General features: G+C 42.7%; 1 protein-coding gene across 3 annotated transcripts; it reads left to right on the plus strand.

The window, feature by feature from the left end:
• Positions 1-963: 963 nt before the first annotated feature.
• Positions 964-16929, plus strand: NLRP13 (NLR family pyrin domain containing 13). Of its 3 annotated transcripts, none has more exons than XM_077861039.1 (9): positions 964-2535; positions 4715-4873; positions 6310-6477; positions 6916-7080; positions 8029-8199; positions 12426-12596; positions 13238-13408; positions 15523-15693; positions 16539-16929. In XM_077861039.1, exons 1-9 carry the CDS (start codon positions 974-976, stop codon positions 16660-16662), a joined length of 2862 nt encoding a protein of 953 aa, XP_077717165.1. In that variant the 5' UTR covers positions 964-973; the 3' UTR covers positions 16663-16929. The 3 variants fall into 3 exon arrangements, with proteins under 3 accessions (XP_077717165.1, XP_077717236.1, XP_077717290.1); XM_077861164.1 differs by having other exon boundaries at positions 1516-1645; XM_077861110.1 differs by lacking the exon at positions 12426-12596.
• The last annotated feature ends 9938 nt before the right edge of the window (positions 16930-26867 follow it).

Consider the following 26867-nt stretch of genomic DNA (forward strand, 5'->3'; position numbering starts at 1 on the left):
CTATTCAAGTGTTTCCACAAAGAACCAGGGACCTATTGTTGCTGTTATGTTATCAACGGATATGTTTGACCAAACCTACCCACTTTGACTTAAACAGAAGCTGCTTCATAAGTGGGTTCTTTGCTCCTTTCTTGTACCATAACTCCCTCTCCAAGCAACAGTGACCTTTTATTTTTTTTTAATTTATTTTTTATTGGTGTTCAATTTACTAACATACAGAATAACCCCCAGTGCCCGTCACCCATTCACTCCCACCCCCCGCCCTCCTCCCCTTCTACCACCCCTAGTTCGTTTCCCAGAGTTAGCAGTCTTTACGTTCTGTCTCCCTTTCTGATATTTCCCACACATTTCTTCCCCCTTCCCTTATATTCCCTTTCACTATTATTTATATTCCCCAAATGAATGAGAACATATAATGTTTGTCCTTCTCCGACTGGCTTACTTCACTCAGCATAATACCCTCCTTTTAAAAATGTAGATTAGGGCTTATTATCTCTTGACCTTTAGAACAAAGCTACTTGTGACCAGCCCCTCCTCACAGTTGAGTGCCGCTGTCGGGTACCTCTTTCACTGTGCTCTAGAATGTTCTTACTTTTGTCTCAGGGCCTTTACATTAGCCCTTCACTCTGCCTGAAAGCCTCTCTTTCTACATCTTGGACTGGCGGCTTCTTGTAATCCTGGTGTTAACTGTCCTGCAGAAGGCTCTACAGATCCCTTCTGCCCTTCAAAGGGCATTCTCAGTCTCATATTCTGTGTTTATTTGTGTATATATTCAAACTATTCTGCTATCTTTGCTACTTTCTACCACCATACTCCTCCCAAAAGCTAGACTCTCAGAGGTAGAACTTGTTTGTCTTGCTCAAGGTTTAATATTAAAAACTTACTATTCCTAAGGCTGAAATTCATTTTGACCATTGTTTGGTTTTTGCCTCACTTCTCTGTTTTAGTTCACAGAAGAAGATACAGAGAGAGGATGAAGGCTAAAATATTGATGATGTGGGACAACATGCCATGGCCTGAAGACCATATATATCTCCGCAATGTAACTGAGAAGGAACATGATGAACTGAAGAGCCTCCTGTATCCTAACAGGACTGGAGCCCAGCCACAGACAATCATCTTGGAGGGAATAGCAGGGGTTGGGAAGACCACTCTGGCAATGAAGGCCATGCTGCATTGGGCAGAGGGCTTTCTCTTTCAGCAGAGGTTCTCCTATGTTTTCTTTATCAGCTGCCATAAAGTTAAAGACATGAAGGATACCACATTTGCTGGCCTGCTTTCCTGGGACTGGCCTGACTCCCAGGTCCCCATTGAAGAGCTCATGAGTCACCCCGAGAGGCTCCTGTTTGTCATCGATGGCTTTGAGGAAATGGACATGCCTTCCAACTTGGACAACAGCCCACCATGTACAGACTGGTATCAGCAACTCCCAGGCAACAGAATCCTGTTCTACTTGCTGAAGAAAGAATTGGTTCCCATGGCTACCTTACTGATCACAACCAAAGAGTATAGAACCAAGGATCTTAAAAAGTTGTTACTGAATCCATGGTTTGTACAAATCTTAGGGTTCACAGAGGGAGACCGGGAAGAATATTTCATCAGGTACTTTGGTGACCAAAAAAAAGCTAAGAAAGTCTTGTATTGGGTAAGAAAAAATGAGACCCTGTTTTATTTCTGCTCTGCCCCCCTGGTATGCTGGACTGTGTGTTCCTGCCTGAAACGGCAGATGGTAAGAAATCCTCATTTCCAGATAAGCACCCAGACCACCACCAGTCTGTATGTTCATTTTTTCTCCAGCTTGTTTGCCACAGCAGAGGTGAGTTTGTCAGAGCAGAACTGGCCAGGGCAGTGGAGTGCCCTATGCTCTCTGGCTGCAGAGGGGATGTGGTTTAGGAACTTCACATTTACAAAAGAGGACCTCAAACACAAGTGCCTGGAAGCCCATCTCATTCGTTCTCTCCTCAGGTTGAATATTCTTCGTAAGGTAAATGACTGTGAGGAGTGTGTTACTTTCACTCATCAGAGTTTCCAGGTGTTTTTGGGGGCCATGTTCTATGTACTTTGGGGGACAAAAGGATCCATTGGTGGCCCTGCAAAGCATGAAGAGATGAGGGTGCTACTGAATAATGCTTTGGTTGACAGAAACTTCTATTGGAATCAGATGGCTCTTTTTTTCTTTGGCCTTTTAAAAAGAAGCCTAATAAGAGAACTGGAAGATACTTTGTGTTGTAAAGTGGGTCAAAGGATAATGGATGAATTATTAGAATGGGCAGAGGAATTAAAAAGTTATGACATTGTCCTTAACCGTTTTGAGTTCCTACACTTTTTTTCATGCTTATATGAGACTCAGGAGGAAAACTTTGTAAGGCAAATTTTGAGTCATCTCCTTGAAGCTGACATCAATATTTTTGGGAATCAACAACTCCAAGTTTCTTCATTTTGCCTAAAGCACTGTCGAAGTTTAAGTAAGCTAAGGCTTTCTGTCACCAGTTCCATCCTTCAAACGGAATTGACTTTCAGTGTGGAAACTCTGGAGTGAGTAATGCAAACCATTTCCCTCCCATCTTTCCAGGCTCTGAGTTCTTCCATGAAGAACTGGGGATATGTTATGTTATCATTGGTTATGATTGACCAAGCACTCTAGGTCATTCCAACCTAGAAGACTATTTCCCTTTAGGTGTCCTGTAGGGATTCCCCAGGTACTTCAGTTGATCAATTTTGCGGTGGAGCTTCCATTTCAGGTCCTGCAAAGTGAAGGTGTATGTGCCAGGCATTGTGCTAAGATCTCTACCAAAGCTATGTCCATTACTGAATGGAGGGTAGGGTGTTATTGCCACTCATAGATGAGAAAACTGAATAAAAAACTGAATTTTCTTATGTCAGTATAGCCACTAAGCAGCTTAGCCTGCATCAATGCTCAGCTCTCTTCCAGAGCTCCAGATCTCAAAATGCTGGTGCCTCTCCTTTGAGCATGAGTTGGGGTGGGGATAGGTCCAATTGTGTCAACTAAATCCTGAAGCTTATTATGAAGAGTTTGTACTTTTGCCTCTTGGAAGAGGAATCCCAAAGATACTTAAACTACTTCTAGTTCTTACCCTATGACCTTTTCCCATTGCTGATATTGTTGACTTCCAGTCTAGGAGATAAGTAGATCTGAGTGTTCTAGATATTTTAGGCCCTAAGAGTGTTTTCTAAACTCCTCTCATGAGACAGAGGTTACTATGTGTTCCCAAATCCTTTGCTTGATCCTCAGACCTTCAAGAAATACCAGTTCAATTTTGGTTGTACAAATAGAAATTTTGAGAAGATTAATCTGTGTTTGCCCAGATTGGAATATTCATAAGATGTTTGGTTTTGGGGTCCGGAGTCCTTAATATTTAATATATATTGGCTGTCATTTATTTGTCCAGTCTTAGATTCCCTAAAACCTAAATAGGGGCTTTATTTAGGTAGTATTCACTTTGGGTTATGTAAGTGTCCTTACTACCAAATGTTTTCCAAAGGATAATACCATTTATTGTAAGGATTAATACTCCATCAACACTGTTCCTCACCTTACACACAATTATCCTAAAGCTGAAGATGTCATGTTTTCCCTAAAGTTGATAACAGACTTTCCAATGTTAAGGACAGTCTGTTTCCCTATAGTATTTCTTTCCCTTGGTGGTTTTTAATTCTATTGTATCTCAGAATTAACTTCTGGGATGTTAAACATATGAATAGGTGGCATGTGTATACACACACACACACACACACACACACACACATGCACACCATGGTTGGAAATATTGCTCTACCCAATGCTAGAATTCTGGGCTCATCATGTAGAATTTTATATTCTTCAGATGATTTTAATGTGTTCTTTGTTTTACTTTCTTCACTGGAGATAAAAAATCTAATTCATGATTTGGATGCTCTTTTACTCTTGTAAATATTGAGAGCCTACTACATTAAAGAAATTCCAAATTTCTAATAACCCTAAGTTCTAAATATTTGCATAAACCATTTTAATTGCAAAACTCTATGAAGGTAAGTTTTATTTATTTTTAACGGTCATATTACTTTTAAGTAACTCTTAAAAATCAGATTTAAAATGATAAGGTAATACAAATTCACAGCACTAAAAAAGGTACAGAAACAAATAAGATGAAAAGTAAAAGTCCCCACATATCCTAAAACCCCATTTCCTTTTTCTAAAATTTATTTATTTATTTTATTGGATTTCAATTTGCCAACGTATAGCATAACACCCAGTGCTCATCCCATCAGTGCTCCCCTCAGTGCCCCCCCCCGCCCACCTCCCTTTCCACTACCCCTTGTTCATTTCCCAGAGTAAGGAGTCTCTCATGTTCTGTCTGAGGGTAAGTTTTATTATGTACATTTAGAGATAGAAAATTGGAGCATGGAGATTAAATCCTATTATAGGTAACACAGCTCTGAATTTATCTTAGGTCTTGTCTGAACTTATGGATTATACCAATGGCCACCTTGCCCGTGGCCTCGCTTATGCAATTTGTTTCCTCTGAAAAGGATGGTTGAGGATTGTTGGAATAAAAGATCCAGAACTGTAAGAACTATACTTTGGGGGCCATGATTTTCCTGCCTGGAATGCCAGTGAATTCCTACACTTCCTTTGGGACAGTTTTTGCCTCCTGTAGACCACCTCTAGGTGTTACTTTAGTAACCCTTCTTTCTTTCTCTCATAAACAACAAGGCCACATTCCAAGATTTATCAGTGGCAAGATATTTGCTCCGTGTTTTGCAATGGGCATGTGAGTGAGCTGGATCTTAGTAACAGCAAACTTAATACTTCTTCAATGAAGAAACTCTGTTATGAGCTGAGAAATCCAAGGTGTAAGCTCCGAAAACTGACGTAAGTGTGACACAGTTTGAAAAGTTCCATTGGAAAATAATCTGGCGTTTTCCTCTTGATTGCTGCAGTGAGTATCTGTTTTCCAGAAAGTAAGCTCAGGTGCTTGGGAGAATAAAATAAATAAATGTGTTTGTGTGAGTTTAGGCAAAGACTTGGCAGTCTGTCATGAGTGATCTTGCATGAGAGGTACAAGTAGACAAACTAGTTTTTCCATAAGACTGCTATTTTGAGCTGAATATGAAGAAGCAGAAAACTTGTAGCATGTGATTGGGACAAAACATTTGAGGAGAGCCAGAGTTTATGTGGAGCCCTATGAAGGGTTGGGTCTTAAGGAAAGGTGGGTAGTTTGTAGTGAAGCATTTGTTCATTCAATGGATACTTATTGAGCATCTCTTATTCATTCTGAGCTTATAGCAGTGAATGGAATGGATAATTCTTGCCTTCACAGAGCTTACAGTGTTGGAGAAACAAGCTTAAATGACCAGAGTAGTGTACGAGACAGTGAAATTTCCCAAAGCAGGAGGAAATCGTTAAGGCACTCTGGGTGTGGAAGAGGAGGCTTTGCATTTTTTGATAGAGCTAGCAGAAGGGCCTCTCTTATCTCAAAAATATTTGAGTAAATATCTACTCACTGGAGCTGAAGCATCGTTTTAGACTGAAACCTCTCACATGATGTAAATAGAGATCACAGGGTCCCAAATCTGACTCAAAGGTAGAGAAGAATAGAGGTGGCGCTTGAATAAGCAGCCAGGGAAGAGCTGCTACCTGAGTGAGGACAGAGTGAGTGACTCTTGGAGTTCGAGAAGGTGTTGGGTTGGATGCTCTGGGGTCCACACCAACTTCCTACTGTTCCTCTGAAATTCAGTACTACCTTGAACTCTGAAAACCAGATGCATGCACTGATTCAGTGAGTTAAGAGAGATTTGCCAGTAGTGACTGTCCTCAAACTTCAGTGTATTCTGTGAACGGGATCAAACACACAGGAGGCAACCTTAAACATCCTTTATTAGGATATGACTTTTTCATCTTTTCCTCTTGCCCCTCCATTTTGGTCTTATCACTTAGTTCTAAAGATGAGGAGAAACAGATTTAAGAAAAAACAAGAGGAGAGATATATTCTCACCAGACCATCCTGGGTTGGGGTGTGTGTGTGTGTGTGGGTGGGTGTGTGTGGGTGTGTGTGGGTGGGGGTCATCCCCTGCCTAGAATAGTGGGCAGCTCCAGGGTCTCTTATGGCAAACTTGGTGGGGGAGAGGATTAATTCCTGATTGAATACTTCCAACTATGCTTCAATATTTGGATTCCTTATATATGTATATCCTTGAGGGAGGCGGTGCATGTGTGTGCATGTGTGTACGTGTGTGTGTGTGGTAGAAAGTCAAGAAGAGGAAGCATTCCCCTTCATGAGGCCAGCCATCACTTCCTCCCTTCCTCAGGTGCAAATCAATAACTCCTGTGAAGATTCTGAAGGAGCTTGTCCTTGTCTTACATGGTAACAACAGGCTGACCCATCTGAACTTGAGCTCGAACAACTTGGGAGTTCCTGTGTCCACGATGATCTTTAAAACCTTGAGGCATTCAGCCTGCAACCTCCAGTATCTGTGGTAAATCTCTGGTTTTCCAGATCTGTCCTCCACATCACCCCTAGCTTCGTGATGCCTTGGGAGGATGGGACTCAGCATGGCAGCAAAAGGGATGTAGAGAAAAAGGAACAAAGGGAACAAGTATGTGGGTACAGGGCAGTGCTTTGCAAAACTTAATGTCTACCAGACCCATCTGAGGGCGCATGTTAAAATGCAGGGTCCTGGGATCCATGCCCTAAGACCCAGCAGTGCTGCTGGGGGGCCTGATAGCTAGCATTTCCAATAGGCTCCAAGGTGGTGCTAGACCATGGACCACACTCTGAGTGGCACAGACGTGGGGGCCATCCTGCCTGGGGTAAGGATGAGGAACAAGGAGAAATAAGCTTTTGTGGAGAAAGGCCTCCAAATGAAGACCCCTCTTCCCTGGAGTAACTGCCTGTGTTGGGGCCCCTTTGTTAGGTTGGAATCATGTGGCCTTACCCCTCTGGTGTGTCGTCATCTCTTTGTGGAGCTCAGCAGGAACTCCAGTGTGAGCTTTCTCAGCCTGGGGGACAATGATCTCTCAGGTATGAAGGGTCTGCAGGGGCCCTCTGGGATGTCAACATCTTCCCTGAAGGAGCTGTCGTAAGTCCTCTTGCCTTGTCAAAATGGTGTCTTTGCAAGGTTAAGTGGCAGGGTGGGGTGGCAGTGGGAGCATTTCTGGGGGGAACTTGGGGATCCCCCTATTGTAGTTACCTACCCCCAATGACACACTCTTTATCTTCATTCTTTTTCACCCTACTCCTTAGGGCTCTCTCTTAAGACAGCTTTGCCCTCACCTTAATTGTGGGAGTTTTGCTTGCCAGCCTTCCCTAAACTTAGTGGTTTTATTTTTAATTAATTTATTATTAAGGATTATTTATTTGAGAAAGAGGGAACATGAGCGGGGTTGGGGGGCAACAAGGAGGGGCAGATGGAGAAGCAGACTCCCCACTGAACAGGAAGCCCAATGCAGGACTTGATCCCAGGACCCTGAGATCATGACCTGAGCTGAAGCAGAAGCTTAACTAAGCCACTGAAGTGCCCCATTTTTTAAAAAAAAAATATTTTATTTATTTGAGAGAGGAGGAGGAGGAGAGAGAGCACAACTGTGAGAGAGGGGCAGAGGGAGAGTCAGATTCCTCGCTGAGCAGGGAAAAATCAGTGGTTTTAAACTGGGGGTGATCTTGTCCCCTAGGGGATATATGGCAATGTCTGGACACTTACTTGGCTCTCACAATTGGGAGAGGAGGATGCTACTGGCATGTAGTAGGTGGAAGCCAGGTATGATCAATATCCTTCAATGCACTGGAGGACTCCCTACTCCCCCTACACACACACACACACACACACCAGCACCAGAAAGAATGCTCTAACCTGAAGGTCAGTAGGGCTGATATTGAGAAACTTCACCCTTTCTTCTTAAAGCTTTTGTTCCTTATCCAGTTTAATCTTTTCATGATGTTTCGGTCCCAGATGTGTGGCTAAAGGAACTGGGAGTTAAAGAGAAAGTGGGAATGGCTGAGGCTTACCCTGCACTTGTAACTTCCACAGCCTGGAGAAATGCAACCTGTCAGCAGCCATCTATCAGGATCTGGCACTGCACGTCTCTAGCACCCAGAGGACAACTCGACTATGCCTGGGATTTAATCCACTCCAAGATGATGGTGTGAGACTCCTCTGTGCTGCCCTGACTCATCCTGAGTGTGCTTTAGAGAGACTGGTGTAAGTTTCTCTTGGCTCCATTTCTAGAAGTGACTCTCCTTGGGGGTGGGCATGGAGGAAAACAATAAGTCCTTCATTCAGGACCCATTTATATCATTAAGTTCTAACATGCATTGAGTGATTACTCCATGTGCTAAGCATCATTCTAAACACAGGTTTTGAGTAGCACCTTGGGATTTGTTGAATCAATCTGGAAGTTGTGCCAAGGACCTCAGTTTTAACAAGGATACTGGGACATTATGATCTAGTCAAACAACCTCTGAGCTCCTATCCCCAGACACAGAGCTGGGCACCAAGGTTGGGGTGGTAGACAAGACAGACAAGCTTCTTGCCTGTGTGGAGGATGCAGATGTATCAGTGAGATCCCCAAAATCAAAAACTAGTAGTTCAGCTAGGAGGAAAAACAAAGTGGAATAAGTAGACAAGAAGTAGTGGGTTGGTTTCCTGGTAGTCTTCTCTCATCAGTCTATCCAAGTAGGTGACACTGAAGCCACCAGACATTAAAGAAGCCACATGCAGAGGGAAGGAAGAGGAGGGCAGAGGATCTGAGGGTGGAGTGAGTTTGGGGTGTCATAGGAATAGCAAGACCACTAGTAAGGCTGGGGTAACGTGAGTGATGGGCAATGATAAAGCTAGAGAGGAGACAGGACGATGCTTGGAATATGCTCTGGTGGGAAGGAATCCATTTTGTTTGGAGGAGAAATGTCATCTGAGGACTGGAGTTTGTATGGGGACATACTCTGAAAGATCACCCAGACTGCTGTTGAAAGGTGGACTATAATGAAAGCAAAAAATAGGAGCAGAAGCAAGTGCCTGTAAATCAGGCAAGAGGATGAGAGCAAATTGGCCAGAGTGAGATGGTAGGATTTGGAGTATACTTGAAGGTAGGAGCAATGGGACTTCCTGATGAATTAGTGGCAGTTTAGGAAGGAAAGAACTGAAACACCTCCAGGTGATTGGCTTGGCAGCTGGGTGAAAGGTGGTGCCATTTTCTGACATGGGGGAGGACAGGGGAGGATGAGGTTTGAGTGTAAGGGGTTGGTTTGGGACATGGGAGCATGAGATGCCTATTAACTACATAGAGATGTTACCCGAGGAGGTGTATGTAGGGCTGTAGGTCTCCAGGGGGTTGCCAGGTGAGGATGAGTCTATTGGTAGTGGTAGGTGCCAAGTGTGATTTCGTAGATGTTTTCTACTTTAGCTACACTGTGCTTCTCTGGGGCAGGTGTGGAATAGATAAAGAGATGGATTTTCCTGGAATTGGATATTGTTCAGGTGAGTATAAAAGGTACATCCAAGGGGGCAAATGGTGAAAGACCATAGAATCTGAGCTAGGGACCCAAGGGTTAGCACTCACTCAGCCCTGAGCCTCCAAAAACCGTAATATGGGATCCCTGGGTGGCGCAGCGGTTTAGCGCCTGCCTTTGGCCCAGGGCGCGATCCTGGAGACCCGGGATCGAATCCGACGTCGGGCTCCCGGTGCATGGAGCCTGCTTCTCCCTCTGCCTGTGTCTCTGCCTCTCTCTCTCTCTCTCTCTCTCACTGTGTGCCTATCATAAATAAAAATTAAAAAATAAAAATAAAAAATAAAAAAAATAAAAAAATAAAAACCCCGTAATATTAATAGCTAATTAATATATATGTAATATGAACTAATATGACAGTTATAGGTTATATTAAGAATATATATAATTATGCTTATAGCAATATAATATATAATTAGATATTTAATATAGATACATTAATATATAACATAAAATATCTTATATATAATCTCTTTAATCATGATGTTATACAATAACATCATGTAAATATAACCTATCACCTATATATTTTAGATCTATAATATATATGGTGGGATCCCTGGGTGGCGCAGCGGTTTGGCGCCTGCCTTTGGCCCAGGGCGTGATCCTGGAGACCCGGGATCGAATCCCACGTCGGGCTCCCGGTGCATGGAGCCTGCTTCTCCCTCTGCCTGTGTCTCTGCCTCTCTCTCTCTGTGACTATCATGAATAAATAAAATCTTTAAAAAAAAAAATAACCATATAATATATATGGTATACATATTTATTATATATATCTAATGCTGATAGAATCTCTTTATATTCCATATCTCCTACAACTTGTATTGCACACTTGCCAAGTACTGTCCCAAGCACTGCCTGTCACGGCTCATGGGATCATCAATAGTGCTGTGATGGGCCATCATAATCTCCAGCTTAGCAAGAAATGAAGGCTGGAGGGAATAATGCAACATGCCTGACAATAGTTAGTAATGGCTGAGCAGCATTTGAACCCATGTCTGACTGGTTCCAGAGCCTTAGGTTCATTCCTAGCTGCCTCCAGGTCATTTAAAATGTTTTCCCTTCTATTTATTTTTTATTTTTACTTAAAAAAATTCTCGCATCAAACTTTTTTGACACGTGAGAAGTCCTATGTATTTCGAGTACAAGTTGGTAAGTTAGGGGAGAAGTACACACCCATGAGACCATCACCACCATTAAGGCCATACATGTATCTGTCCCCTTCCAAAGTTTCCTCCTTCCCCTTTTTTATTATTAAACTTCTTTGTGCTATCACTTAAGATAGAAAATTTAAATACATAGAAAATTCTAAATCTTAGAGAACTATAAGCACACAATACTGTACTGTTTAACTATAAGTGCAATGCTGTATGATAGATCTTCGGAACTTGCTCTTCTTGCGTTACTGAAACTTGAGATATTTTGACCATCATCCTGTTTTTTTTTTTTTTTTTTTTTAAGATTTGAGAGAGCGCAAGCCGGGGGCGGGGGGCAAAGGAAGGAGAGAGAGAGAATCCTCAACAGACTCCCTGCTAGGAGCAGAGCCCAACACAGGGCTCAATCCTAAGACCCTGAAAACATGACCTGAGCTGAAATTAAGAGTCAGAAGCCTACCCAACGGAGCCACAAGGCACCCCAATCATTACCCCTTTATTTATGTATTTATTTATGTATGTATTTATTTATTTATAAATAATAGATTTATTTTTAATTGGTGTTCAATTTGCCAACATACAGAATAACACCCAGTGCTCATCCCGTCAAGTGCCCCCCTCAGTACCTGTCACCCATTCACCCCCATCCCCCGCCCTCCTCCCCTTCCACCAACCCTAGTTCATTTCCCAGAGTTAGGAGTCTTCATGTTCTGTCTCCCTTTCTGATATTTCCTACCCATTTCTTCTCCCTTCCCTTCTATTCCCTTTCACTATTATTTATATTCCCCAAATGAATGAGAACATATAATGTTTGTCCTTCTCCGATTGACTTATTTCACTCAGCATAATACCCTTTCATCCACGTCGAAGAAAATGGTGGGTATTTGTCATTTCTAATGGCTGAGTAATATTCCATTGTATACATAAACCACATCTTCTTTATCCATTCATCTTTCGGTGGACACCGAATCTCCTTCCACAGTTTGGCTATTGTGGACATTGCTGCTATAAACTTCGGGGTGCAGGTGTCCCGGCGTTTCATTGCATCTGTATCTTTGGGGTAAATCCCCAGCAGTGCAATTGCTGGGTCATAGGGCAGGTCTATTTTTAACTCTTTGAGGAACCTCCACACAGTTTTCCAGAGAGGCTGCACCATTTCATATTCCCACCAACAGTGCAGGAGGGTTCCCTTTTCTCTGCATCCTCTCCAACATTTGTGGTTTCCTGTCTTGTTAATTTTCCCCATTCTCACTGGTGTGAGGTGGTATCTCATTGTGGTTTTGATTTGTATTTCCCTGATGGCAAGTGATGCAGAGCATTTTCTCATGTGCGTGTTGGCCATGTCTATGTCTTCCTCTGTGAGATTTCTGTTCATGTCTTTGGCCCATTTCATGATTGGATTGTTTGTTTCTTTGCTGTTGAGTTTAATAAGTTCTTTATAGATCTTGGAAACTAGCCCTTTATCTGATACGTCATTTGCAAATATCTTCTCCCATTCTGTAGGTTGTCTTTGAGTTTTGTTGACTGTATCCTTTGCTGTGCAAAAAGCTTCTTATATTTTAAACCACTAATGACCAGCATGTTCTTGATGTGCTCATTGCGTAAATCTGGGAAAGGATAAGTAACACAGATACTCAGCATGTTCTGGACTGAGGCTAAGGGGGACACCATGGTTGAATTCAGAGGCAGAGCCTGATGCTTGTGTCCCCAGGGGTCTCCATTTGGAATACTTTCCTGAGCATCTGTCTCTGTGGCTCTTGCCCCATAGGCTCTGGTTCTGCCAGCTTGGTGCGCCCAGTTGCAGGTACTTGTCAGAGGCTCTCCTTAAGAACAAGAGTTTGACACATCTGAACCTGAGGAGGAATAAGCTGAGAGATGAGGGAGTGAAGTTTCTGTGTAAGGCCCTGAGTCATCCGGACTGCAGCCTACAGAACCTGGAGTGAGTTCAACTGCCTTTCTGTCCTCCAGATGTTGCAAAGAGAGCATGTGAATTGACTTGCAAATGCCTGAGTTCCATGTAGAGCTGGAGCCCTGGGTGTAGACATGATTGCTCACATAGAGGAACTTCAGATTCTATTGGAGGAGGTAGATGGGGATGGGTGGTGGTGCCTATGGTAGGGGGTGGGGGTACTGGAATAACTGCTAAGGACCAACCACAACATGTTTTGGGTGTTCCCAAGACCACCCTGTGGGTTTGATGACTGACTCATAGAGGACTTCAAGAACTTGGCATGCAGTCCAATTTGTGGCTGCGATTTATTACAGTGAAAGTAGAAAAAGCAAAAAATCAGCAAAGGGAAAAGACGTACAAGGTGAAGTCCAGAGGCAAGGTGCAAGCTCTCTGTAGATGACATGGGGTGGAAGCTGCGTTGCTGTTCTGTCTACTCCTTTTCTATGAAGTAGATAGAGTCCTCAGACCTCCTGACCAGCACCCTCCTCTTCCCAGGGCTCAGAATTAGAAGTCTGGCTTTGGCATCTCTCTCTTCCTTAGAAGACTGTGGCATGGGCTCAGCTCAGGTACATAGAGCAAAGTCTAAGGATTCAAGAGTTATTCTTTTCCCCCTTATGTTTATTTTGTAGTTTGTCAGATTGTTCTTTCACAGCAGATGGATGTCAGGAGCTTGCTAATGCCCTCAGGCATAATCATAACATGAAGATTTTGGATATCAGGAACAATGATGTTCAGGATAATGGAGTGAAACACCTGTGTGAGGTTCTACAGGATCCGTATTGTGAATTGAACACACTTGGGTGAGTTGAAGCTGTTCTCTTTTCGGGAAGCCCCCCCCCCCCTCTACTCTTGCACTGGGAGGGAATAATATGCAGTCACCTGGGGATTCAAGAAGGTGGGGAACAACAAAGTTCTCTTGTTAAAAATATATTCTGCTTAATGATAAGGCTCAACTTCAGAGACAGTAGTTCATTCCAGTTACTCCCTCCTTGGTATATTGTAAGTATTCTTTGTTTCAATCAAAGGGATCTTAGGGAGGGGGCAGGTGCAGCATGTTTCCTGCCCCAGAGTCTTTTCTAAGGAGAAGCCTGATTTTAACCATAAGGTGATGTGTTTGTTCAGCTAAGATGGTTTAGACTAAAATAATAGGAGTTTTGGTTAAGTGTGGCTTACGTGATAGCTATTTTTCACACGGGTGGTGATTCTACTCACAAAATGCTTAGAGATCATACAGTATTTCTTTGTGGAACTCCTGCCATTTGCATTAAACAGATGGACCTTGAGGACATTATGCCCATAAGTGAAATAAGTCAGAGTTTTTTGTTGTTGTAGTTTTGTTTGTTTTGTTTTGTTTTTGTTTTTTTTAAACCACATCCTTGCCCTTTAAGAAGTATCTTCAGGTGCAGTATTCTTTATCCTGTGGGTAAAGAAGAAACAGTCAGATTTATGCAAGTAATTCAGGGTTCTGTTTGTGCCTTAAAAAGAATCCTGGTCTGGTTTAAGACCTCACTCTCTAGGTGCCTCTCCCTGGATGTAGAAATGAATAAAATGTTTGCAACAGTTATTGCATTGTTTTTATTATTGTATTGTTTTTAATGATGAATCCCTGCCTAACATTCAGTTCATTTTCATCCAGTTTCATTCCCCAATGCTGTAGCCTTCAGACAGGCACCTGAGTGTCTTATTTGGGTTCACAGGGTCTCATCTTTATTATCACACCAGAGTTTTTCAAGGTCAGCATTACTGACACCTTGGGCTGGGTAATGCTTGGCAGTGGGCTCTCCTGTGTACTGTATGATGCTGAGCAGCATCCCTGGCCTCCACCTCCTGTGTACTGTATGATGCTGAGCAGCATCCCTGGCCAATGGCACCTCCCAACTCCGCAGGCATTGCTTAGTCTTCCCTATAGGGAGAAGATCACAGCTCATGGAGAGACATTGGCCTAGATGACCAAGGGAATACTATTAAAGGTACATGGTCAAGGTCAACAATATATAACATAGTGGTAAAAGCCCTGCAGGTGGCGCTAGACCAGAGACAGGACACACTTGTGTGATGGAACCCATTTTTTCTTTTCTTTTTTTTTTTTTAAAGATTTTATTTATTCGTGAGACAGACAGAGACAGATAGGCAGACAGACAGACGTGGGCAGAGACATAAGCAGAGGGAGACGCAGGTTCCATGCAGGGAGCTCGATGTGGGACTTGATCCCAGACTCTAGGATCAGACGCTGAGTGGAAGGCAGATGCTTAACCACTGAGCCACCCAGGAGTCCCAGAACCCATTTTTCTTATGTCATTCACTCCCTGTCCACCAAATAGTACCTTTACGTTGAAGCATTCTCTGGATCCTACCCAACTTCTTCCACCCTAAGGAAACCTATTCTTTCCCTTTATTCTTTACGTATCAAAATTTTCATGTATAGACACTTGTCCCGTTTCTTTGTACACTTAGGTGGAAATTTCCACTACCTTAAACTGATATAACACTTTGTCATTTTCATCTTTGAACATATGGTTGGCTAGCTACTAGGAATACAGATTTTGTTTTGTGGAATTTAGAAACAAAATGAAAATGTAAGGAAGGGGCTGTAATCTTATTTTAGTTCTTTCAAGGACCTTATAAGTAAATTCACATCCACTTTTTAAGAGCATTGTTTCTTTCACAGTTGGGCAGCCTAACATTCTGTTTCCTCATCTGGCAAATGGAGTTTGATATTGGCTACCTTTTACAGGACTGGTATATGGATTTAATGAGTTATGTGTAAGCATTTGGAAAAGTGTCCTGTATGTGGTAAACTCTCCACTGTAAGCCAGTTTGCTTTAACCACAGACTTTTTCCTAGATCTGGTCTCATTTCTAATTTCTCAGTCTTAGAGGACCATCTTTCACATTTCCTTCCCACCCACTCCTAGGTTGGAGAAATGCAATCTGACGCCTGCTTGCTGCCAGCATCTCTCCTCTGTTCTCACAAGCAGTAAAAGCCTGATTAACTTGAACCTTTTGGAGAATGACTTGGAGCCCAGTGGAGTCAGCATACTGTGGAAGGCCTTGAAAAAGTCAATGTGCAAACTACAGAAACTTGGGTAATCCCCAGTGACTTTTATACTGGGAAGCACTAACTGAGAAGGGGGCTGGATGGACTAATGTTTTAAAGCAAACATTGAGTTCACTCTGCATTTAATTTGCTAAAGCAGTGCTGGCCAGCAGAACCTTTAGCAATGATGAAAACAGTCTGTAACTACTGTCCAGTAGAGTGGTCAGTAGCAGCCTGTGGTAACTGGGCACTTGAAATAGGGTTGGTGCAACCAAGGAACAGAATTCTTGACTTTCCTCAGTTTGAATTACTGAAATGGCCACATGTGGGTAGTGATGAACATACTGGGCAACATAGTCAGTGACAAGAAATGAAGAGTGTTGTAAGGAAGTTGGAATAGCATGTGTAAAGGCCCTGAGGTTGGACTACCAAGCTCTGTATTGCCCCTTCCAGGCATTGAAATAGAGCATTTAATTAGAATACTCTACCTTATTCAGTATTCTGGAGATAAGGTCAGAAACCTAAGTAGTGTCTTTTTAAATTTTATTCATTCAGGAGAGAGAGAGAGAGAGAAGCAGAGACATAGGCAGAGGGAGAAGCTGGCTCCCTGTGGGGAGCCTGATGTGGGACTCAATCTCAGAACCTGGGATTAGAACTTGAGCCGAAGGCAGACGTTCAACCGCTGAGCCACCCAGGTGCCGCAAGCAGTTGGGTTCCCCCCAACACCAAGAGAAAGACCTTTAACTAGGCACATTTTAGCAGAAATCGTCTCCAATATCAAGGAACTTTTCCTACTTTGGGAAGTTGATCAAAAGCTATACATTCAGGACCTTATATTACCAACTTCAGGTCTAAGTAATGCATTTTAAAGGGTGTTCTATCTCTTTCTTGCAGGCTCAAGAAAGAGTTGTATGACCTAGTGAAGGCGGAGCTGGAGGAATTGCAGGAGAGGGGGTCCTTTCTAAGAGTCAAGTATAAATGGGATTTCAATGACCTTGAGGACAAGTGGTGGTGGTGATCCAATGAGGAGATGCCATGCTTCACCATGAGATGGTCTTGGATTAGAACCATCAGGAGATGGCTCAGGTGTTCCTGTTCAAATGCACTATTACCTCAGTGTTTTTCTGCCATTTGTTGTAGGCAGCATATTAAATACCCAATCTCCATAATCCTAATCTAATTCCACATTTGCCCCCAAGACCCTACATTGGCGTTGCCTTAAGTTTCCTTTTGTCCTTCTTGGTGTAATATCTTTGATTCTCAGATGTTAAGAAGATTCAATAAAGCAAAGGATATTTTTAAAAGTACCTTGATAAAGCCTAAGGCCTCATTTCTGGTAGGTTAAGAGATGGGATAGATGTGATTCTAATTCCATCATTATTCTGTGGATACCAGTCAGATGGAGATCCAGAACCACTCCAAGTATGCAAATAAACCCCATTTTGGCTTTGTGTCTACCTTTGATCCATGGCTCTGTTGTATTTTACCCACCTGAAAATAGAGGAACATGGATCCTACACAGGATATAATGTGAAATTAATATCCTGCATGGGAATGCATATGAAGATAGGAGCTTATTACAATTTTCTTTCCCTTGCTCTATTATTCAATAAACAACAGCTTCACAAGTCTTAAGGAACAGTTGGATATTCATTTTATTTTACATTTTGTAGCTTATAAAATCTTCATGGTGTGTCTCAATCCTCACCAGAGCCCTGCAGGCAGAGACATTCTTCCTTGATGAATTGAAAAATGAAAGATACTGACAGTGAATGCTTTAAAACAGATCACAGAAATAGTAAGTCAAATAATGGAACTTGGAATCCAAGCCTTCTAAGAGCCAACATGTCTTATGAAAGCCAGTGGAGTCTTTTAGTAAGTTGCCTGCCATGATCCTTCTTTCCATCCATGTTCCCCTACCATAAACATACATGAAGCCCAGATCCTTGAAATACTTCATTCTCTTCCTCCTGCACTTTTGTCATTCATTGTAGATGAAAACTGGTAAAATAATAGGGGAGGTATATGAACTAATTTAGAAACTCTTGTTGAGGAAGATTTTAAAAACCAGCGGTTTAGATCTAGTCACCATGTCATGACTAAAACTACTGCTGATTAAAATGGCATCCTGTCATTTCTGATAATCTGACAAACTACTTGTTAACCCCAAATCCAAGACGATCCCAGTTTCTTGTTTCTTTATAACACAGGGATATTCTTCTGTGAGTACTGGATCTACAAATTGTCTATTCCTATTTTTTTTTCTATTCCTATTTTCACAGTATTTTAGGAATTTATTCTGGAATTCCTGAATTTGCCATGGAATTAATTCAATTGTGGCAAAGGATCTTAACCCTTGCATGTTCTAAGAGTGTTGTTTTATTTCACAGCCACATAATGCCAAAATGGCTTTTTTTTTTAAAGATCTTATTTATTCATTCATGATAGAGAGGCAGAGACAGGCAGAGGGAGAAGCAGGCTCCATGCAGGTCAACTAATCTTTGATAAAACAGTCTCTTCAACAAATGATGTTGGGGAAAATTGGATAGCCACATGTAGAAGAATGAAACTGGACCACTTTATTCCACCAAACACAAAAACAAGCTCAAAGTAGATGAAAGACCTAAATATGAGGCAGGAATCCATCAAAATTGTAAGGAGATCATAGGCAGCAAACTCTTTGACCTTGGCTGCAACAACCTCTTACTAGACACATCTTTAAAGGCAAGGGAAACAAAAGCAAAAATAACTATTGGAACTTCATCAAGATAAAAAGCTTTTGCACAGCAAAGGAAATTCAACAAACCTAAAAGGCAACCTATGTAATTTGTGAATATCTTCTCCCATTCCATATCAGATAAAGGGATAGTTCCAGAATCTATAAAGAATTTATCAAATTCCACACCCCCAAAACAAAAAAAATCCAGCCAAGAAATGGGCAGAAGACATGAACAGACATTTCTCCGAAGAAGACATACAAATGGCCAACACACACATGAAAAAATGTTCAGTATCACTTGATATCAGGAAAATACAAATCAAAACCACAATAAGATCCCTCCTCACATTGGTCAGATTGGCTAAAGTGAACAAGTCAGTAAATAACAGATGTTGGTGAGGATGTGGAGAAAGGGGAGCCCTCTTACACTGTTGGTGGGAATGCAAACTGGTGTGGCCACTCTGGAAAACAGTATGGAGATTCCTCAAAAAGTTCAAACTAAAACTACCCTATAACCCAGCAATTTAACTTCTAAATATTTATCCAAAGGGAACAAACATAGTGAATTGAAGGGGCACATGTACCCCATGTTTATAGCAGCAATGTCCACAATAGCCAATATGGAAAGAGCCCAGATTTCCATCAACAGATGAATGGGTTTTTTTAAAAAAAGCTTTTATTCATGAGAGAGAGAGAAGCACAGAGACACAGGCAGAGGGAGAAGCAGGCTCCATGCAGGGAGCTCGATGCGGGACTCCATCCCTGAGCCCCAGGATCACGTCCTGGGCCGAAGGCAGGCGACAAACTACTGAGCCACCCAGGGATCCCCCAAAATGGCTTTCTAGGGGAATCAATAATAGGTATACCTACCCCTGCCCCAGGAAGGGTGATGGGGGTTCAGGAAAGGAAGAGATGAGAAAGAAGGGATTTGTATGAGCTGTGATTGCTGAGCTGCTTCCCCAGGCTTACTACTGGTTATGAAGCCCATGATCCAGCAAGGAGTGATTAATTTGTGACCAATTACACACTAACTGCAAGTCTGTGATCATGTGGAAGATCCACACACTCTCCTTTTGCACACCTGCTACTTTGCCATCTTAAAAGTGTGGGTAGATGTGGCCAGGACCAGAGGGGGCGGGGGTAAGGCAAGGACAGTGTATAGTTGATGTTAGAAGCAGAGAGAATCCCCTTTGTGATGGTAATGGAGGAGCTGTGGTTGAGAAAAGGATCCTGAGTGGAATCTGGTGAGACAAATAGATGCTATAGAATGGAAACATCCACAGTGGCTTTGGATGATGGCACCACTGCTGCTTAGCTAGCGATTTTACACCCTTTAAGTTGACTTTCTCCCTACAACATGGGTCTGATAGCATCAATCTCAGGTTTTGCAAAATTTACACAAAGTAACTTTTAAAATGCCCTGTGTGTGGTAAACAGCTGTAAATATTTCTTAGGTTAATAATCTCCCTCAATCCTACCATCTCAAGATCCTCTCTAGCAAACTAGGTGCTTCATGACTCAGTTCTTTATCTGCATATCCTTCCCCCTCTTTTCTACTGACCTCTACTTTTGATGGAAAGAAATTTGAGATTACAGGGAAACTGTTGGAGTGCCTCCTAGTGGGTGGGAATGGATGTCCCCTTAATATAATTGTAGCAAGGGGAGTAAGTTCTTTGGTTCTTCCAGCTGATCTGTCTCACAGAAGCCCTGGTCGATTGTCATCCCTCTTTTCTCCAAATGACATTAAGTGACTTTTTAATCTTTATCTCTTGCATTGTTTATTGTGGTATGATGGACATAACCAATTCATCGTTAAGCCATTTTAAAGTGAACAGTTCTATGGTATTAAATAACTTCACACTACTGTGCAACCCTCATCACCATCCTTCCATGGAATTTTATCTTTCCAAACTGAAACTGCCCCATTAAACACTAACTCCCCATTTCTCATGCCCCCAGCTGGAGCCACTATTCTACTTTTTGGCTCTATGAATTTGACCACCCTAGATACCTCATAAAAGTAAGATCATACAAGGGCACGTGGCTGGCTTAATCGGTTAAGCATCTGACTTTGGGCTCAGGTCATGATCTCAGGGTCCTGGGATCGAGCCCTATGTCAGGTTCTGTGTCCAATGGGGAGTCTGCTTGTCCCTCTCCTTCTGTCCCTCCCCACCACTCATGCTTTCTGTCTCTCAAATGAATAACTCTTTTTAAAAATGGGATCATAGAATTTTATCCTTTTGTTGACTGGCTTATCTCATTTAGCATAATGTCCTCAAGTTTAATTTGTGTTACAGCAGGTATCCATTTCCTTGCTTTTTAAGGCTGAATCCTATTTCATCCACATTGTGTTCATCCATTCCTTTGTTAGTGGACACTTGCTGAAAAGTCTTAACTCCTAAATTGATGGCAAAGGAGTCCAGAAATGAAATACCCCTTAAGCTTTCCTTCCCGTTCCTACCCCCATCTTCATTCATGGGGTTGGAGGTCTTCATTTGGAGGAAGGGAAAGAAGAGTAGAGAGTCTTAGAAGCCATAAGGTATAGTGGGAGGAGGAGTACCTGAGTGGAGTATGGGGGAAAGATGGGAGAGGCAAAGGGCCATGCGGAGAGGGTAAGATTAGCAATGTAGAGAAATGACCCAAAACTTGGGAGGAGGCAAAAGAGAATTACTTAGTTGTTCTTTTGGGGGAGTGCTGTGCTTGCAGCTTTTGTTGATGGAGTGATTTTACAGCTCTTCAGAGGCTGACTTGTGGCATCTTCTCTGGTGTTTGTATACTACTTTTAATTTTATGCTTCTACTTTTTCAGTTTATTCCACTGAACAAGCACGACTCATGAGATAGAACATTTTAGCCTAACTGTCCAAATTTACTCTCAGATGTGAAATCTTTTCCTGCATCTAGTTAAATACTTGCCACTTTTTAAAAAATCACATAAGAGTCTCAATATCAATTTAACAATCTAGTCCCATACCACGAAACTCAATTTAAACTTTAAGCTCTCCTGAACTAGGAGATGGAAGCCCGAATCCTGAGAAGGCATGTGTTCAGAAAGAGGAAAGGCAAGGGAGCAGGGAAGATAGTTACTTGATTGGCACAGTGACAGACTCACATCTGCACCACCCAATCTGGATGTGTAAGCCAGTTTTTCTGGAATCAGCAGAGCTTCCCATCAATAGAGAAATGCCCATTGGAGGCTTTACTGATGAAGACAAATACATGCTGAGCTCAGCTGGTAGCTTATTCCTTCCTGAACCACGTTGAGGCCAGAAGCTTATCTTGCTGATGTTTGGCATAGCAATTTTACACAGTGTCTACTACTGTCTTACTGTGCTGGATGTTGAGCTCACTTCTTCATGCCCACTCCACCTGCCTCCCTCTTGTTATAATTTTTATCCTTCTATTGGTTGCCTTGTAGCTGCATGTACATCTCTAGGTGGCTAACCTAAAGAAATACTCAGACTCCTATAGGAGAAGAGATTTACAAGGTTGTAGGTTGTAATGATATGTATAATGTCAAATATTAGAAGCCAACTAAAAGTCTATAAATAGATCACTCAAATGAAGTGTGTGTGTATATATACACACAAGGCCATTCTGTTAGGTTAAAGAATCAAGGTGTAGGAGAGTTCAAGAGGACAGAAGAGTATGGGTCCTCAACTCATCTGGTCCCACAAACTTACCTAGATAATTTTCAAAACATCCTGAACACCTACAAATTCAACCTGAGATTTAAAGAGAGAACAGCTAGAATGCTACAGAGAGAAAACTTTTTGCTTCTAACAAGGTAGGAAGGTGAGAAAAAAAGAATAAAGTGGGGTAGGAGAACCGTGACTAACAGGGCTAAAGAGGAGCTGTGAGAGCCTCTGGGGGAGGAAAGCCCAGCCCTGGAGAAGCAGGAACTTTAAAAACCCACACCAGAGTTTTCCCTAACAGAAAAGTGCTTAGCGGGGAAATCAGGCAGAATCACAGGAGGGGCGATGAAGCCTCAAGATTCCTGGAGTCACTATTAGAGGAGGAGTGCCGGGTGGAAAGCTCACTGCAAACCGTGGTCCAAGATCGGTAAAGGGCTGGGTGCCACAGCTCTCCAGGGCATTTGGGAGAAGCCAGCTTGTTATGCAGACCGGCTCCGGAGCCGGTTGCCCTAGAGGCTGGCAACGGAAGGGGGTGGCTGTGCCCCGTTCCCTTCAGGAGAAGCGGTCGCCAGGATCGCGGGTCCAGCAGCACAGGGCCCTGGATCCCAGGGCATCCACGCGGACAAAACCGGCAATCCTCCATTCCCCCTGGAACAGGTGGAAGCACGGAGGGCACAGGAAAGCGAAAAGTCTCCTGCCGCTCTGACCCTGCAAGCTGTGCAGTGCACCTGCACCTGCCCCCAGGAGCATCTAGGCCAGTGATAACTGGGAGACTGCAATTAGTTACTCGTGGGGAGCTCGGCTTCAGAGCTGGAAACCTGGCCACCGCCATTTTTTCCCTCTTTGTTTCACCTTGTGTCTGGGAGAGGCGGGGTCACCAGGGAACAAAGGCTTCACAGGATAAACAGCTCACACTGAGCCCAACACCTGGCAAGAGATGGGGCATTTCCACCCAGGCACAGACACCTGAGAATAAGCACGGCAGACCCCTCCCCCAGAAGACCAGCTAGAAGAACAGGGGAAGAGCAAGTTTACTGAACAAGTCCCTTTGGGACTGAGGGAAAATAGTATATAGACCCAGAGGGTCCTTTTTTTTTTTTTTTTCCTTTTTCCATTATGATTCGTTTTTATATCAGACTAAAAATTTCCAATATTTTCTTTTTCCCCACTTTTTAAAAAAAGATTTTATTTATTCACGAGAGACACAGAGAGAGAGAGGCAGAGACACAGGTGGAGGGAGAAGCAGGCTCCATGCAGGGAGCCCGACATGGGACTCCATCCCAGGACCCTGGGATCACGCCCTGAGCTGAAGGCAGACACTTCACTCAGGCATCCCTCTCTTTTCCCACCTTAACTACAATATTTTGCCAACTCTTCATTCTTTTTTCCTTTTTGACTTTCATATTTCTACAATTACATGTCTTAGATATATTTTTCATTTCTGGATTCCCTTCAATGTTTTCAATTTAATTTTGGTAGATATACGAGATGTCAGTATTTGTTTTTTTTGTTTTGTTTGTTTTTCTGTTGTTTTTTAATTTTCATTCTGCCTTGTTTGGTTTTACAATGGTGGAAGTTATTACCTTCTAACACACGACCAAAATTCTCCCAGAACCTAGTGGAATACCGTGTTGGCTCATTCTGTGAGATTATATTCCCTCTTCTTTCCCATTCTGCCCCTCTCTTTTTTTTATTTTTTTTATTCATAGAGATGCAGAGAGAGAGAGAGAGAGAGAGAGAGGCAGAGACACAGGCAGAGGGAGAAGCAGGCTCCATGTAGAGAGCCTGACGTGGGAATCGATCCAGGGTCTCCAGCTCTCGCCCGGTGCTGCAGGCGGCGCTAAACCGCTGCGCCACCAGGGCTGCCCTGCCCCCCTCTTTTATCTTGTTTATGTTTTGGCGGTCAATGTTGGGGCTTTATATAAGTATTGCTGGTTTATATAAATTTGGGATTGAGGATCTTCTAACATACAGTACAGAATACACTCAAAACCAAGAGGATCACCCTCTAGGACCCCTCAGGTAAACTACATTCTATCTCCACTACCACTTCCTCATCACCACCATCACCCCCTTTATTCTCTTTTCTTTACTTTTTTTCTTTTTGTTGCTTCTTTGTTTTTCATTTTTGGCTTTTTATTTTTACTTCTGTGTTTTAAAATTTGTTTTCACTTTAGTGGTCCTTTTGTTTTATTTTGTTCTTTTCTTTTTCTTTCATTTTCTGGTCTCTGACCTTTTCAGAATCATCTAGGGTATATTTACTTAGGTCGTTAGTTGATATTTTTGACTCAGCCCACTCATACAGCCATTCCTCCATACTTGAAAAAATGACTAGAAGGAAGAACTCACCACAAAAGAAAGAATAAGGCTTTTTCACAACGGGCTTGCTGCCAGAACACAGGTGTCATGAAAACCACCACTAAACCTAAACCAAAATGGGAAAGGAAAAGACTCACATCAACATCATGGTCATTGGACACATAGATTTGGGCAAGTCTACCACTACTGACCATCTGATCTACAAATGTGGTGGGATCGACAAAAGAACTATCGAAAAATTTGAGAAGGAGGCTGCTAAGATGGGAAAAGACTCCTTCAAGTATGCCTGGGTCTTGGATAAACTGAAAGCTGAATGTGAACGTGGTATCACCATTGATATCTCCCTGTAGAAATTTGAGACCAGCAAGTATTATGTGACCATCATTGATGCCCCAGGACACAGAGAGTTTATCAAAAACATGATTACAGGCACATCTCAGGCTGACTGTGCTGTCCTGATTGTTGCTGCTGGTGTTGGTGAATTTGAAGCAGGTATCTCCAAGAATAGGCAGACCCATGAGCATGCCCTTCTGGCTTACACACTGGGTGTAAAACAACTAATTGTTGGTGTTAACAAAATGGATTCCACTGAACCACGCTACAGCCAGAAGAGATATGAGGAAATCATTAAGGAAGTCAGCACCTACATTAAGAAAATTGGCTACAACCCCGACAAAGTAGCATTTGTGCCAATTTCTGGTTGGAATGGCGACAACATGCTGGAGCCAAGTGCTAACACGCCTTGGTTCAAGGGATGGAAAGTCACCCATAAAGATGGGAATGCCAGTGGAACCACACTGCTTGAAACTCTGGATTGCATTCTGCCACCAACTCATCCAACTGATAAGCCCTTGCGTCTGCCTCTCCAGGAAGTCTACAAAATTGGTGGTATTGGTACTGTCCCAGTGGGTCGAGTGGAGACTGGTGTTCTTAAGCCTGGCATGGTGGTCACCTTTGCTCCAGTCAATGTTACAACTGAAGTAAAGTCTGTTGAAATGCACCATGAAGCTTTGAGTGAGGCTCTTCCTGGGGACAATGTGGGCTTCAATGTCAAGAACGTATCTGTCAAAGATGTTTGTCGTGGCAACGTGGCTGGTGACAGCAAAAATGACCCACCAATGGAAGCAGCTGGCTTCATGGCTCAGGGGATAATCCCAAACCATCCAGCCAAATCAGTGCTGGATATGCACCTGTGCTGGATTGTCACACAGCTCACATTGCTTGCAAGTTTGCTGAGCTGAAGGAAAAGATAGATCGTCATTCTGGAAAAAAGCTTGAAGATGGTCCCAAGTTCTTGAAACCAGGGGATGCTGCCATTGTTGATATGGTTTCTGGCAAACCTATGTGCGTTGAGAGCTTCTCTGACTATCCTCCTCTGGTCCGTTTTGTAGTTCGTGACATGAGACAGACAGTTGCTGTGGGTGTCATCAAAGCAGTGGACAAGAAGGCAGCTGGAGCTGGCAAAGTTACCAAGTCTTCCCAGAAGGTGACAAACCACGAGAGACTCCTAACTCTGGGAAACATACAAGGGGTATCTGAAGGGGAGGTGGACAGGGGATTGGGGTGACTGAGTGACATGCACTGACAGGGACACTTGATGGTATTTGCACTGAGCATTACAGTGCATGTTGGCAAATTGAACTCCAATAAAAAATATACATACAAAAGGGCTGAAGAATAAATAAGCTGTGTCCCTTTTTAGAAACTTTTTAAATGGCAAAATAAGCCTGGGGAAAGATAAATTAAAAAGAGTATAAATTAATAAAACAAGTCATGGTAGGAAGGATCAGAAGGCTAAAGTTTACAAAGACTAGCACCTACCATGTATCAGCACTGTCCAAAAAATTAATGCAAGCCACATACATAATAGGAAACTTCCCAGTAGACACATTTTTAAAAATAGAAAACAGGTAAAATTAATTTAAAAAATTTTTTAAAATTTATGATAGTCACACAGAGAGAGAGAGAGAGAGAGGCAGAGACATACGCAGAGGGAGAAGCAGGCTCCATGCACCGGGAGCCCAATGTGGGATTCCATCCCGGGTCTCCAGGATCGCGCCCTGGGCCAAAGGCAGGCGCCAAACTGCTGCACCACCCAGGGATCCCCTAAAAAATTTTTTTATTGGAGTTCAATTTGCCAACATATAGCATAACACCCAGTGCTCATCCCATCAAGTGCCCCCCTCAGTGCCCATCACCCAATCACCGCAACCCCCCGCCCACCTCCCTTTGCATCACCACTTGTTCATTTCCCTTAGTTAGGAGTCTCTCATGTTCTGTCTCCCTCACTGATATTTTCACTCATTTTCTCTCCTTTCCCCTTTATTCCCTTTCACTATTTTTTATATTCCCCAAATGAATGAAGAATATAATGTTTGTCCTTCTCCATCTGACTTATTTCACTCAGCATAATACCCTCCAGTTCCATCGATGTCGAAGCAAATGGTGGGTATTTGTCGTTTCCAATGGCTGAGTAATATTTGATTGTATACATAAAACACATCTTCTTTATCCATTCATCTTTCGATGGACACCGAGGCTCCTTCCACAG

The sequence above is a fragment of the Canis aureus genome, chromosome 1, assembly GCF_053574225.1.
Source record: "Canis aureus isolate CA01 chromosome 1, VMU_Caureus_v.1.0, whole genome shotgun sequence".
Classification (NCBI taxonomy): Eukaryota; Metazoa; Chordata; class Mammalia; order Carnivora; family Canidae; genus Canis; species Canis aureus.

Coding starts and splice junctions, on each gene's coding strand:
- NLRP13 (XM_077861039.1), top strand. CDS start 974: ATGAAGGCTAAAATATTGATGATGTGGGACAACATGCCATGGCCTGAA. Junction 12,597..13,237: donor TGCAGCCTACAGAACCTGGA/GTGAGTTCAACT, acceptor TTTATTTTGTAG/TTTGTCAGATTGTTCTTTCA. Junction 15,694..16,538: donor TGCAAACTACAGAAACTTGG/GTAATCCCCAGT, acceptor TCTTTCTTGCAG/GCTCAAGAAAGAGTTGTATG.